We start from the raw sequence: 15,523 nt of genomic DNA, 5'->3' as shown, positions 1-15,523 counted from the left end.
AATATTAAAAGACTGGTCCTGATGCGACTCAAACTACAAAGAAAAAAAAGCTGCCTTGTCTTCTAATGGTCACTTGCTTTGTGATAGGCAACCACAAGAGCCACCATATACCCCCAGAAATGCACACCTCACTGGGAGCCAGTGGAACAACCTCAGTTCCTTCCCAGAAAAAACATTCCAGGCTTAAATATTCTATTTATGTCTAAATCTTCACTGGATGGAGGCATTTACTTGCAACACAAAAAAAGTCACGTATGAAAGAAATTGTATTTATCTTTTATTATTTTTTTTTACAAAAATAAACTTTTTAAGAAACAAAAGCACATTTTTTTTCTGACTGTACAAACTACAAAACAGTATGACATTGGTCACTTTAGCATTTACTTAATTGCTTTCACTGAAAGCAGATTCTCTAGACACACCATGCCTGTAAAATGCATTTTATGTAGAATTAAGGCTAGCATTCATTTGTCATTATTAAAGTAATTTACTTCATTCATTCTAAGAATTAGCAAGCAGTGCCTTAGAAAACCAAGGTTTGGATGATAAAAAATACAAATAACTCCAAGATAGTCATTAAACTAGTACTGTTCCACAAGCTGGATTGCTAGTCTGTCAAAGATGTGGCTTCCTGAACAATTCAAACTCAATTCAACAAAAGACTTAAGCACAGGCTTAATTGTAAGCATATGCTTAGGCTTATCCCTACTGAGCAAAGCACTGAGTACTTGGGTAAGTCCCTACCCTTTCAGTGGGACTATTCATATAATTATGTGATTTGCTAGACCTACAAAATGGCTCTTTTAAATTAAAACTCAAACTTTATGACAACATTGGAAGCAAAAATGAAAATTAGCTACAGTCTTGCAATTCTAAACATAACCAGTTCCTTCCTTTTCACAAATACAATGGCATTGCATATTTGATAACTTTTACACAAACGCTGATTGTCTTTAGAAACATTTGCTATTCAGCATACAAAATTATATGCTTCAGTTACTCTGTTGTGATTGTACGTGCCCAAATAAATACTAGCGTGGAGGATACAGACTTCCCATAGAAATTATCAACTTTCATCCCTGCACACACATGCACAGGTCAGAAACGTTATGCTAACTTTGGACAGAAAACCCAGAGCTGCCAGCTGATTTTTAACCAAAATTATACCCTAACAGTGTATCATTTCTTGTATTTTGCTTCATCTAAAAAAAAAAAAAATCACATTTTCAAAATATTGTTTTATTGCACATTCATCCTGGTCATGCAGGTTATTTCTTTAAAGTTTTGTTTAGCACTCTGTAGATTAGAATGAGTAATAGTGCAATTATCTCCCTGGCCACAGCCGCCTTATACCTAACAGCTGCCTATATTTATACACAAACAGCTCTTGTCACTCATGCCAGACTGAGCCACTTTAGGTGTCAGTCTGTCACCTTCACATATGTTATCTTGTCAGGATCAGGCACAATATGATTTGAGGCCATCTTGAAGAAGACAAGCTGCCGACCTGTAACAAATACAAAAAGGAGGGGGAGCAAAAAAAAAGTATTTAGAATTGATGAGCAAAAGTTGCAAACTTCAAAATACTGATATTTCAAATTCTTCTTCAACCTACGCATTCTTTGAGCAACCCAAGAGTGAACTTATTCTTAATTTTGCCTGGAATAAAATTGAAATGCTTTCATCTAAAATGACATTAAATCTCCCCTGCCTCCAGTAGGTTTACTTTTATCTAATCATGGTCAAGATATGGCTGCGCACAGCTAACACAGTGAATGAAGAAAGGTCTGAAGATTTTAAGGCAAATTTCACATGACCTTTACAAAATTTATTTGAAGACTCCTACACTAATAAAACCAAGCTTGGATTCAGGCTACTCATTTGATTGTACAAAAGTAGAATCATCTTTGCATGCTTGAACTTTTGCAAAACCAATCAATGCAATGTGACTTCTCTGAAATAGCTCTTGCTGATCCCTTCATAGCTCTGGGTTTTAAACAAGCTCAAACAAGGTTTCTATTCCTCACACAAGAAAACACCAGGTAGTGCTAACCGCCTGGGCAGTGTAAAGCATCTGCCACATACACGTCTGAGGCCAGTGGGCGCTGAGTTTGGTGAGGTTTCACACAGTGGTGTTTGTGTTCTCCTATTTACCCACGCTTACTGACCTGGCCTCTGATTCACATCCCTGCCTCTCAATGAGTACCTGCCATCCCACGGACCTGCACTGTCATTGCCTTTCTTTGGAGCAGAAACTGGATACTCCACAGCTATTCAACCTCTGCCTTCCCTTTCTCTAAATATCAGAAAATCAAATGCTCTTTACTCCCAGCCTGCTTCTCTAGGGGGCTCTCATAACACTACTTTCTTAAAAAGTATCACACGACAAACTGCTGAGAAAACTTCCGTGCTGCAGATTTTAGGGACTCAAGTGCTCAGGCATCAGGAATAGCATGGTAAAGGGAATGATAAATAAACTAGAAACACTGCTAGTATGTCTCATTTGCTTTTCATATTACAAGCTGAGACATAAGCTGCTCTAAAATTCCTATGAATATCCCTGTGCCATAATAGTTACTTTTTTAGTATATTAATCAACTTAAATAGTCTGACATGATGACCTAGTAGTCACCAGTTGGCCACAGCCAAGGTTACATAAATCAGTTTTTTCTAGGTTCTATGGAAGTCTGTGTTCAAATCTCTCAGAAGCACAAAAAAGTGCAGAAAGCCATAGCAGCACACTGCCTAAACTATTCTGAAATGTATAAACTGTCTAAATTCTGTACTCACTTGTGATGCTTCCAGAGCTAGGGACAGGCTAGGCAAGTATATAAGCCTGGCTTTGGTGTGTATTTATGTTGCTCAACTAAGCACAACCAACACACCTAATTGCACACAGGATAAATTTTGACTTTAAGTCATATTGTATCCACAGATGTACAGACAGAGAGTTGAGCCTCTGGGACCAAATAACATAATAAAGTCTATGGCCGAGCAAGGACTTCAGTCATTTGGCAAGCATCAGCCACCATTCCTTTCAAAGACAGGAGCAGGGGAGCTGACGCAGCCCTAGCAGAAAATGGCAATTGCAGGAAGGGAAATAGCCCTGCATGTGTGGCAGTAACTCAAAGAAGAAAAACTCACCCTGACCTCAGTGGGGTCTTTATCTCAGGGGAAGATCAGAAAAGAATACGGATTTGGTCCACTGCACGTTATAGGCACAAACATGTCTTTTTTCGTTACCCTTCAAGGAGTGCAGGGTGCTCAGGGGAACACTCAAGCTGAGTTGGCCCAGGCTGGCCACAGGGCCATGCAGCTCTCCTGGGCATGCACGGAAGGGCTGCATAGTTGAGACCTAGCTACAGCATACAGTTTTTTGAACCCCTCAGCCAGTCAGAGCTATGGCTACAGGAAATTTTTAGCAGAGATTTGTAATAGTTTTATTTCTTGGATTGCTCTGGAGCTGCCTGAAATAGACACAATCCTGGTGCAGAAGCAGTAAGCAAGAGCAAATTCTCCACTTGATGTCAGTCACACAAACCGCCTACCTTCAGGGGAACAACAGAGATACTGTCAGGCCCAAAAACATTTTGGCAAATGTATTTCTCTTTTCAACAAGTGTATTCTTGTAGACAAGCAATTGAGTTGTGGTAGCAAATGGGATTTTCCCTGGAAGTTCTATTTCTACTTGGTTTTAAACCCTCCCTTCTTGCTATTCTTTAGCCAAAGCCCTACCGCTAGAAGCACAGTATTCCTATCAGCGGCAGGGCATCTCTGACAGCAGCCAAGAGTCCCAGGTAGATGCATGGGAGAATCTGTCTGGTTCTGTGTCGAAGCGCAACAACCATATGTATTGAAAAGATTTATTTAAATACAGATGTTGGACCATGCTCTGCACATTTAACTGCTGAAACAGATCACAGGCTTTTGTTGTTGTTTATGCTGCTGTGTTTTAAAACGGAATTCTGGATCTTGCAGTTTGGAGACCTCTAGTCCACATGACACAGCCCTCTGATGCCAGCTCATTTTGAGTCCACCCACAGGTTCCTGCTCCCCTGATGGCTGCAAAGAGAAGACTCACCAAAATCCAAACCACCTAAGTTTGAGCTTCAGAAATTACCCCACTTCTAGCTGCTGCTGGTGGATCCCGCAGCCCGGCGCAGTATACACCCAAAACTGAATTAAAACAGTTAATGCAGCCAGAATATATGACTCCGCTGCAGCTTTTGCTCCACAGCATCTGTGACCTACCTGTCCAAGTTGTCTGGTTAGTTAGGACAAAAGCTTTGCATTGGGAGTAGCTGTCACAGATCTCAATGGCTTCATTGACATCAAACACGGAGAGGAGGCAGCCCTTATGATGGTAAGATGGCCAGCATCTATAGTTCTCATCAGGAATAAAAGCTTCAGGCACCCGTCTGTACTCTGCAAATAACCAGAGTAAAGCAATTGTTTTGAATGCTCTAGAAAACTGCTTATTTCTAACAGGCAAGGTTTATTACAACAGCTTAGGAGCAGGATATGTGACAAAAAAGGTGACGGGCTAGACTGTACCAGCCCTGGTTTACTCCCTAACGTGTTTATAGCTCTGCACCTTGCTTTCCTTTTCCTTTCCTCCTTTCTTCTTCTCACCTTTTTTTCCAGAAAGCTTCTGTAAATAAACAGTCTGTGCACAAACCCCTTTTCCCTTCCCCACTGCATAGGCGAGGCTTTGGTTTTATTAGGAGTTTTACAGGAAGAATGTCCCATTGAATAAACAGCATCCACTTGAATGAACTGACTCACTGTCCTACTTCTTAACAGTGAGCAGGATTGTTGGGTTGAGACCCGACCAGGCATTCCCAGCCCTCCCTCTCCCTCAGAAGAGTACGCTATTTTCCTCTGGCCCCTTTAGAGAAGGAAGAAAAGACAGGCTTTTAATTAAGCAAACTTCTTTTGCTTGCTCAGATTAGCACAAAAGGGGAGTCGCTGGATGGGCCTCTGAAGAGAAGGAAAAAAAAAGTAGAGGGAGCATGTCAGCGTGGTCCTTGCCCAGCGCCTCCGCACTGCCCTGCCGATTACTCTTCTCCGTTGGCTGCCGTTCAGTCTCACTTGCCTTTATGAGCTGCCTCTTGTTCTCTGTTCACAACTCCTCTTGCTTTCCCAGCCTCTGATGGTGGTTTCTCTAATGAATGCATCAGCAAACTCAACTAATTATTCATAAACATTTGTATTTAGCATCCAGACACACAAATTGATGGTTCTCTCCTGCATCTCCCCTGTCCCTATCCCATTAAAAAAAAAATACATCCTATAGTTCTTTAATTGTATCTGTTATGGAAACCAGAGCTGCCTGCCCTGACTCACAGCCTATTCTTAAGTCACTTTGGTTCACGCATTTTCTGCCTGACATTGCATAGTCAGCCTGCTAGTATTTCAGACAGCATAATGTATGAACACCACTGAGTCAAAGGCGAATGTGACTACTGCTCTAAACTGCCAGTATTTCAACTGTGAAAAGAAGTACACATCCACAGGTGCTCATTCATACCACACACCCTGAAATAGTTGGAAACAGAAGCAGTAAATGCATTCTATTTTAAGCTTAGCTTATTAGAATGATCACAAAAACATTCCCAAACAAAAAGCAAAATCAGAGCTGATCATATACTGCTTAAATCAAAGGCAGCAACATTTTCATTAATTCAGAAAATGCAGACTCAGGCACACAAAGAGACAAAATAAAAATGTAGTTTCACATACAAATGGTCATTTCTCCATCAAAAATATTTCTTCTGAAGACAAGTAAATAAAATACTACTTCCCAGATAGGTAAAGTACCTTCTTTCCAACTTCTGTGTCGACTATACAATGCAACAACAATTGAATGTAATTCTCTTATGTCTGTATGGTAACTGCAGACTATTGATTTGCACCTCACAGCCAAGGTCAGTAAAATTATGTGCACAAATTAAATGCAGAAAAATCATCTCACCGTTACCAGCACCATACACAATTCTTTCTATCAGCGTACATGCCATGTTGACTATATATAAAAAGTGACTATCCACAACTTTTCAGTTACATAAGTGCCACCTAAAGCTGCCCTATGCCAAATCCTATGCTACAGAGGACATACACACAAGGATGGCCCGTGCTGCAGCAGCAAAAGATGAAGTATCTGCCTGATTCTCCACATCAGCAGAGAGCACACCCTCGCCATTCCCACAGGTGCTCTAAGAGCCTGTTGGGCTCCGGGCCAGGACTGGGATGGAGCTGCAGTATCCCTTGGCACACCATCAGGTCACTAAGCAGAGCAGCTGCACATCACATCATATATTTTTTCTATGCCAGGCAGGAGCTTGTCTGAAAGAGCCTTATTTTGAATCATCGTTCAATTTTTAAACCCTTCTATGCAAAGACATGCCTTTTAATATGCCATAATTTCTTTCTTCTCAACACTGCTCCTATTACAGCTGTCAGAGGGTCGGCTCTCAGCTGACAAACAGATTTCAAAAGAGCAGCAGTGATTTACATGACCCAAGACTCTGTCAGAGGTAGGAGATAAAGTTCTCCATTTCCACAGACTTTCAAGGTGACCAAGCCCAGTAAATCCTTTGGGCAGCCTGGACACAAAAATCAACAGAGTTGGGCTAGCAATAACTGCAATGGTGAGATTCTGGCTTGCCAGTGGCAGAGAGGATCGAAACCTTCAGGCTGGTACTTCAAGTGGGCTCACCATGCAGCAGAGCCCAGTAGCTGCCTCTACTCTCCTTGGTGCTCCCCAGCAGTTCCTGCGTGAGGGAAGTCACCACCATCCGCAGCAGCTCATGGGAACAGGCAAGCATACAAGGTACACAGCAGCACAACCCATACACAGCAGCACAACCCATACACAGCATTCTCCTTGGCTGGGAGATCACTAAACGCCAGACAGCTGAAAATGCTGCCACTGGAGTCTAAGTGAAAGCACAGAGGCACATAGGGTCTGCAAAGGCAGCTTCTGGCACCTCCCCTGCACTGGCACAGACTGCTGAACGCAGGCAGTCTGGTGATCTGACCCTCCTGCCTATGCTGGCTGTGGAGAGGGGAGTGGGATGCAGTGAGGTGGAAAGGCAGGAAGGCAGCCCCTCTCCCCGCTTGCATGGCAGGTAGCAGAGATGGGTACCCAGGAGCACCCTTCCCAGGGAACATCCCGATGGGAAGGTAGCCATGAGAAGCAGAGAGCAGTACACGCCATGACCCCACACCTTGGCTTGCACTCCCAAAACCGCCGGGTACTCCTGCCACTCTGGGAAGCCAATACAATAGCTCCTCTTAAACTATTAGTGTCAAAATAATCAGAAACTCATTGCAATGCCAACCAAGTGCTGGTCTGAGGAAACCACAATTCTCTCCAAAATTCACTTTATCTTGAGTGAAGCAAGGTAACCGCATTCCTCATCTGCACAGCAAAGGCAAATGTCCCTGGAATCTTGTTTACATGGTGACAAATTAGGGAGCTGACCCCTCAACCCTTATTTGTACAAGCTGTGCAGAAATGCACTCCTCTCACATGAAGTAGAAGGCTCCTGAAGGATTCCCCTCCATAAAGACGTGCCCTGGCCTCCTGCTCCTCCTTGAACCCCATTAGCCCAGCCAGCAGGAGAGCTCAGCTTCCCCTACACTTTTAAAAGATCATCCTGGTCACTACAGTGCAGTTACTTGCTCAATTAAGCAATACTCCACTGGTTTAAAGAAAGCTCCAGCTCAGGTTTTTATCCCACCAAGACCTGAAACTTGCTTAAATGGAGTCCATGGAATTTGAAGGCTCATGGCAGTAAATCACATCATAAAAAGGTCAAAGTTCTGGTCGATTTCCAGACTAATGGTGTTTAAAACCAATAAATACTTGCCTAATACTATAAATGTAGCCATAAATTTACACTTTTGCATACATACATGTAGCTTGACACAGAGTACATAACGTCTACCAAGTTAAGGACAAGGAACAGATCAGAGAAGTGCAAGACACTCCTGCCAGTATCAAAACATCCTTTCCTCTATCTACTGATTTTGCAAGGATTTAAGCAAATAAATATAATGCAGTAAGCCTGATTTTGATATTACTTATGACAGATTTACTCCAGCTTAACATATGAGCTGCTTTGCTGTTCACAGCTATACAAATAAATCCTGCTAGGAAACATCTGTCCTGTCCCGTAAACATTTTGAAACTTGAAAATATCTTGCTACACTGAATCTGGGTAATCCTCAAAAGTTTTGTTTTGCGATGGTTTTATAAGTTTGAAAATGTTTTTACAGGTCTGCTCTGGTCAATCAAAATTTGCTGGTTTAATCAGGCCAAAATCTTCTCAGAAGTTTCACAGCCAGTCCCCACAGCAGCCACAGTAGTTTTCCAAATGAGCACCTTCTTGTGACAGGCAACAGACACATCTTCAAAAGCAATATCAGCCAATCAGGGCAAGAGCTACAAAAGATAATCAATGCTTTAAAATCTGTTCTAAATTTTTTCCATCAAAAATCACCTGTGTCATCCCAAAGCCGACTACAATCCATAAACATACTAATTTTCACTGTACTAGACTGAATCATATAAATAACTCTACAAGTATATAATAAACTATGTGAAACCACTCGTGGTTCCACCTTTTAGCTTGTTTGAATCACCCTCAATCTGACTTTAATCAGTCCTAATGACCATTTATTTCAGCCACAGCAGCCAGATCACATTTTTACTACCAACTACAGCTACTCGTTGGAAATTTGCCCAGTTCACTTTTCTAGTTATCACCTGCCAATACACCATGGCTCAATTACAGATGCAGTAATGTTCATCCCTCAAAAAGAAGTGATGTTGCTCCTTTTCCTCCCTCCTCTTTTCCTCCACTCTCAAGAGGAACACTGGCAGTTGACTCTGGATTTGCTTTTAATTGCTTTGCTTACAAGTAAGCAGAAAGAACCTGATCTTGCCAATCATAGCAAAAAGTGGTACTGAGCAGTGTTTTGCTCTACAAAGTCCCCACCAATTCCCAGGGAGCTTAGGAAGAACAGAATTGGATCCTAAATAGACAATAATACATTTGTGTTTGTAGTGTGCTTCATCACGTTTTTTATTATGTTTCAATACTTCACATTCAAACATGCTTCTGACAATGAGGCTGTATGCACAGTTAAGCTACAGAAAGCTTTTTTTTTTTCTTTTGGTACGTCTAAGAAAACAAAATCACAGAATCATAGAATAGTTGGGTTGGAAGGGACCCTAAAGATCATCTAGCTCCAACCCCCCTGCCATGGGTAGGGACACAGCAGATCAGTGGGATGCTAGGTGTATCCCTCATGTTTCTGCTTTCAATCATTTCTGATGAATCCCAACTGTTTGGAAGGACAAACAGGCCTGGCAAGATATGGGTTTGCTGTCAGACCAGGAGATAGCCTTGCCACACCCACAGCCACCTCTGCGGTGCATATCGATTTACTGGAGACAACTACCCCAAACTAGTACCACAGATACCTGTAAGCCACTTCCAGCCCACTCACTCATAAAAACAATGATGCTGATGACAGACAAGCCAGAAGATGTACAGAGTCATGTGTATGCAGTATTTAAGCTGAAAGACAGATGCCTACAGCGCCTGTAAAAGACACGCAGTGACTTCTTTAAATGGTCTTCAGAGGAGAGGAGGACACATCTGCAGAAAGCATTTTGCTGTACACTGCCAAGTTGAACTTGGAGAAGTTTAGCAAGAGGTTAACACAATGCTCAGTGAATAGGGCATACGGTTTGCACCATGGTGGAGATAATGTGTGAGAAATAACCAAGGAGTCACTATACAGCTCAGAGGCAGGAAGCACACGTGCTCCTCCAACATATTTCCAGTGCCATGTGGGTGCAAAGCAACCTGCTCCTGTATTCCTCTGTGAGCTGGGACTGCCCAGCTGCTGATGTGAAAGCCCTCTGAGCATGGCAAGGTGCAGAGGGAGACTTTCTGCCTGTGCTTGCAGCCCACTGCACCTTCCCCCCTCAGCTGCCACAAAGCAGCCTTGACATGTCTGGGAAAGAAAGACCAAAAGCATAAGTACCAGATAAAGCAGGAATCTGGGCTGCAGTGTGCTCCCAACTGAGCCTTCAAGCACCTTCAGCATTGTGGCCTGCCATGGGATATACAAACTGCCTCAAACAATATTCCAGCAACCTTGTAAAATTTCTCTCTTACACATATAAATGTGCACAAACACACACACACAGACTCCTCCCTCGATTTCAATAACCTTGGGTGGATTTACAATTTCCTAAACAGGTCGCTATAGTGACCCTGCAGAGTATTTTTTTAAAACATTGTTGTAGTGTAAATGTTTACATACAGCATAATCCTGCCAGATTGTCTTAAAACAAAGGAAAACATGAAGTGTCTTTGCTTTATGTCCAGCCCTCCAGCTTTTTTAGCATTGAGAATGTACTTTCAACTAACAGCAACAGCTAATTATGCCTTTTTGTGGGCTTGCACACCCTCAGGCCCAATAATGGGTCATCTATTAGCTTTAATGAATAACAAAGCTATTGGATTTACTAGTGTTAGCTGATTTCACGCATTTCTGAGTAAATTCTGAGTTAACTGCAGGGCTGGGGCTTAACTTGAGGGACAGACACCCAGTCGGTACCAACCAGTGTCACTTAATAGAAGTAACAAAAATACTGGGATGGGACTTCACTGATGAATATCAGTAGATCTTTACTATGGTCTTTTTAATCTGGATAATTAATGGAATGGTTTGACCATTTTTAGATAACATATGTAAAAAAAATACGATTGCTGATTTAATTCATGTTCTTTTGGATTTCAGCAAGACAGATCAACAGTCAATGGAATATAAAAGTATTTGCTCATGGTGTCGTTTTAAACACTGTGATATTCCTATATCAATATTAACAGCAGTGTGATTTATGATTACAGAACACATACATCGCTATCAAATGTCTCCTGTGCCTCTGCTCTGTTTCTAAGACACTAAAGCAAAGTCCAGAGCATAATATAATTTACAGCACTATAAAATCTTTTACAGCTGAAGCACTGTGAAAGCTTAATATCCAAAACCTTCTGTAATATGACTATGTCATCTTGTTAAACTTTATTTATGGGAACACTAGGGTTGACAAGAACTTTATTCAGGTTGCTTCCCTACTGGTTATCGATATCACCTTTCTCTCTTCATGGTGTTCATAGCAGGAGGTCTTCCTTTCAAAAACATAGGTTTAGGTGGATAATAGACTGCTTCCGCAAAGTTTTTGTTTTAAGTTACACCCTTAGATTATTTGCCCAAGATCAAGATCTCTTCTTTCCTAGTACTAACTTATAATGCTCTGTCCAAGACAATGGATAATTCAAAGCATTTAGATGTAAGACACATTCTGAAGCACCATTACCTGAACCTTTTGTGGTTTCTTTTCCAAAAAAAACCCCAAAACAGTAAGTCTGGCAATTCTTGGATCTGAATTCTCCTCCAGTTCTGCTTTTCAGATTTCAAAGTACATAAGACAGCAGAGAGGCTTTATTTTGCTGCAACTTTTTAGATGCCAGAGGAGACTGACTTCATTAATTCTTGTCATTTCTACTGTTTGAGTGAGCAAAAATCTTGGGAGCCAGTCACCTTATAAGATTTCCATCATCTGTAGAAAAACTGATGCAAATTTGTACCTACTAAATCTTGGCACACCAGCATGTGAATGCAGAATTCTGATTAACTCCAGTCTGCCCTGAGAACCAAATAATCATCTCTAAATTTGTCTTAACCTAGCACTAGATTGGAAAATATCCTCCTTGAACTTTTTTTTATGCTGCAGCACAAGCCAGAAAAGATTTGAAAAAATTCTACAATCTTAAAGTATTTTTGCTTTGCTTTTACAGAACAACACTGTTGTCCTCCTCCTAGACTCAAAAACATTGATTGAGGAAGGGAAGTGGTCAGAGTAAAAGTGATATGCCTGAGAAGGCAGGTGTATTTTCACTCCCACAATATAACTTCTTCATATTTTTCTGGCAAGTAAAGGGAGCCTTACAATACAAATAAATTACAACCCATTTTCTGTTTGGTTAAAGTAGCCTTAGAACAAAAAAGAAACAGACCTGCACATCCTAAAGGGACGGCAGCTAAGTCTGAAAACATATCTCATCTAGGTGTGATTTCCACTAAGGTATCCTATTTCTTAGGCTTGCCATTGGTTGAGAACATTTTCCTATCAAGGAATTCAATATTACACTCATGGTCTCTGATGTGCACTGGCCAAATATGTTACACAAAGCATCTACGAATTTTCAACACCTTTGTTCATGCTGTACAGTGCCTAAGTCCATGAGTAGCATCCTACAAATGAAAAGGGCTCCTTGCACAGAAGGGTGTTAGCAACCATGAACACAAGTAGTGGATTCTGCATTATATTACCCAGGACTCCACAGAATTAAACTAACACAAAAATGTGTAATTATCACAGTACCCAAGTATACATGGAGTTCTGCTCCATATTACTAGAAACCTGTTACATTTACTACTGTTGTCCTAAGCTTCTCTCCCTGAGATTCTTTACAAACATGACAGTCCTCTAAAACTCAAAACTTCATCTTGTCCTGATACAGCAGTTAAATCAGGAATCAAACGGCATCACAGAAAAATTTCAGCCCTCCTGGCACTTCTTCAACAAAGAATGTGTTTGTATTATTGATTGTACTGCTGAAAATAATTTTGCTGTGTTGACAGGCATCACTCAGCACAGATTGTGATGAAAAGCTGAAAATTAGAAAGTTAAATGAACACCTGCAACAATTTTCCTGACAATTTTACAACAAAATAAATATTGAATTATTTTTGATAAGTGGGTCAAATTCATCCCTGGTGTCACAGCCCTTTGAGGCTTACAGCACTACAATGGGAATAAATTTGGCTCCTGTGTCTCTCTCAAAGTGCAAATGCTTCAATAAGTTTTGAGCCCCCCACGCCAACATTCATCTTCATCTAGAACTCATGTTTCCCTCCTTACTGCGCTTCTGCAGCAAAGCCACAATTTTCCTATCAACTTACAGTCAACTGTGTTGGCAGTTTGACATTAATATTGTACAAACACAAAAATAATTTGCAAAACAGCTTTTTCAATTGTTAGACTTAACAGTCATTTCCATTACACATAATCTTTGATGTGTATAATTCTCTACAAGCTGTCCTTCTGGGAAGAATGCATTTTTCCGTGTCATAGCTGCTAGAATTGCATGTTACATACCTGAGGTGTCACAGAGATTTTATAAAAAGATACTATTATGGAGCTTCATTTTCATCCTATCCTGTCTTTTTTTTCCTTTCTCATTCTATTGCTAGCAGACAGCCGAGGGACACCTTATTTTTCTCTTGCAAAGCAAGCAAAAGTTTTATTCTTCCAACTTAAAAGTGCTTTTGCAGTAAGATATTCCCCTAAGTCCCAGGAAATCCACAGAGGGTTACAGCACTTTGACTACATTGCCTCATGTTTGAGGAGGTTCTCATGCTCCAACAGCAGAGAAGTGTTTGGGTGTGATGAAAAACATTTTCCATAAATCTGCTATGGAAAGCAATGCTCCATTGGATTTCCTTATCCCTATTACAGCCAGCACCTATGGATGTTCAGCTACCTTATATAGTGAGGAGGGTTTCAGAAGACACCCAGGAAAGCAAAAAGCAGAAAACAGATTATTATAGGCATGACTTCAAGGGCTATTGAGCCCTGTTTTCTGCACATTTGCCCTTTCAAATCTCAAAATAAAGACAAAGCCTCCAATTTTAGTTTTGAGAAAGACTACTTTACCAGCTTTCGGCGTCCGGGTCGTGTTCTGCAGGTACTCTCCACTTTTATATAGATTTAAAACTCTCTCTAGCTGAGCAGCCGTCTCATCTATTCCCCACTGAAGTTCTCCTTTGAAGGTACAGAAAAAAAGTGAGTTAGGTAAGGAGTAGGACAAAATGATGTTGTATTTGAATAAAGCCTAAGCATCAGAGCCCAGAAGTGCCCTGTTCTACAACAGCACTGTCATATGCACATCAAGTCCATGAGTTACTACAAATTGGGTTTCATACCTGACATGAGACAGGCATGTCAAAGGCTGGCTTGTCCAGCAGGGAACCCCAGAAATACAGGCAGAAAACAGTGAAGTGAGCTTCCCACAAGGAACGACTTCACCTAATTTAGACAACTCCAAAGTCTTTGCTTGTTAATTAGTTAAAGCCCAGCACCATTAAAGTCCCCATACACAGCACCAAGGTATAAAACCCCTAGAACAACGCACCAAAACCCCTCAAATCAGATTTACTGGTACATGCAGTTACTCCTGTCCCAAAGGCACTACCTTGGCAATTAGTAAAGATATATGGTAATGTCCCTTGCCTCTGGCTAATAAGGTATGAAAGCACCACTGGTACCACTGGCAATGGGGAAGTATCCTGCCTTTTTTAATAAAACTCCCCTGCCAGAGACAGCGGTCCATCCAGATCACACAAGGACTGCATTCTGATGAAGTTAACCCCAGCAAATTATTGCAGTGAACCTAAAGCGGTATCCCTCACATCCCAAATGCAAGAGTCAAACTGAAAAAGGGAACAGTTGGCATAACCACGTCTATTGCAGTTACCTGTTGCATTGACTATCTTATCCAGTAATGGTCTCAGTGATGATGGAGCACTGTGTGGAAGAAGATACGTAAAAAAAAACCTGCAATAGAAAAATAGCCCATATTGAATACATTTTATAAACAGTTTACAAATATCTGGTAACTACAGAACAACATAAGGAATAAAATTCCTATTGCTTATAAGCCACAGACCTATTCAGGAAGTATAAGCATATTCTATAGTCAGATAAATATATAGCTGGGACTATTCACACAGCTGTCTGGCTTACCTAGACTACACCGTTATACACAAGGCTGCCTTGTAACTACATATAAATGTTCCATTAATACAGAAATTTGCTGTGAAGCCCCATGGATTGTGACTATTTGCAAAGCTGTCTGTACTTTGACAAACTGAAAGGATGCCATCAACCCCAGAGGTCTTGAGGATTTTTTCAAACCTTGAAAGTGCATAAATCAAATTTTTGCTCAGTTCAAATAATTGATTGTTATTTTCTTTTCTATGGTTTTCTTAGACTTCCAAATGAATTGCCACTGGAAAGTCACCTTCTATCATTTTAATGCCACTGCAAATCAGAACGTCTTCTCTGTTCTCATAATTTATCTAAATTCAAGATGCATTCATGTAGATATTCACCGATGGATGTATAGTCTCCATTTTACAATATTTAATTACAAAATAAAAAGTAATATGCTTTTACCACCACTTGAAGTACACTTAATTTTCACATTGTTCCTTTTGAATTTCTATTACTCTGCGAACATTAATACCTATTGCAAACTCGGTGTCATGGCAGTCTAAGATGGAAATGGACAGTTCAGGATCTGACAATATAAACAGAACTATCAGACCATCTTAGGTAATGAGCAGAACAGGAACATAATTGGGAAATTGC

At 40.9% G+C, this 15,523-nt stretch overlaps 1 protein-coding gene across 2 annotated transcripts in view; it reads right to left on the bottom strand.

Moving 5' to 3' along the window:
- Positions 1-303: 303 nt before the first annotated feature.
- Positions 304-15,523, bottom strand: part of PKDCC (protein kinase domain containing, cytoplasmic) — a 35,874-nt gene continuing 20,654 nt past the window's right edge. Inside the window, exons 4-7 of one of the 2 annotated variants that reach the window (XM_009559502.2) lie at positions 14,628-14,707; positions 13,808-13,915; positions 4,252-4,425; positions 304-1,507 (exon numbers count right to left, since the gene is read on the bottom strand). In XM_009559502.2, the coding sequence (XP_009557797.2) occupies positions 1,422-1,507; positions 4,252-4,425; positions 13,808-13,915; positions 14,628-14,707 (448 nt within the window). In that variant the 3' untranslated portion in view covers positions 304-1,421. The other variant, XM_054062980.1, reaches the window with a different exon arrangement.

The sequence above is a fragment of the Cuculus canorus genome, chromosome 3 (genome assembly GCF_017976375.1).
Source record: "Cuculus canorus isolate bCucCan1 chromosome 3, bCucCan1.pri, whole genome shotgun sequence".
NCBI classification, from domain to species: Eukaryota; Metazoa; Chordata; class Aves; order Cuculiformes; family Cuculidae; genus Cuculus; species Cuculus canorus.
Note: the sequence above shows the minus strand (reverse complement) of the source record. Positions and strands in the feature narration are given on the sequence as shown.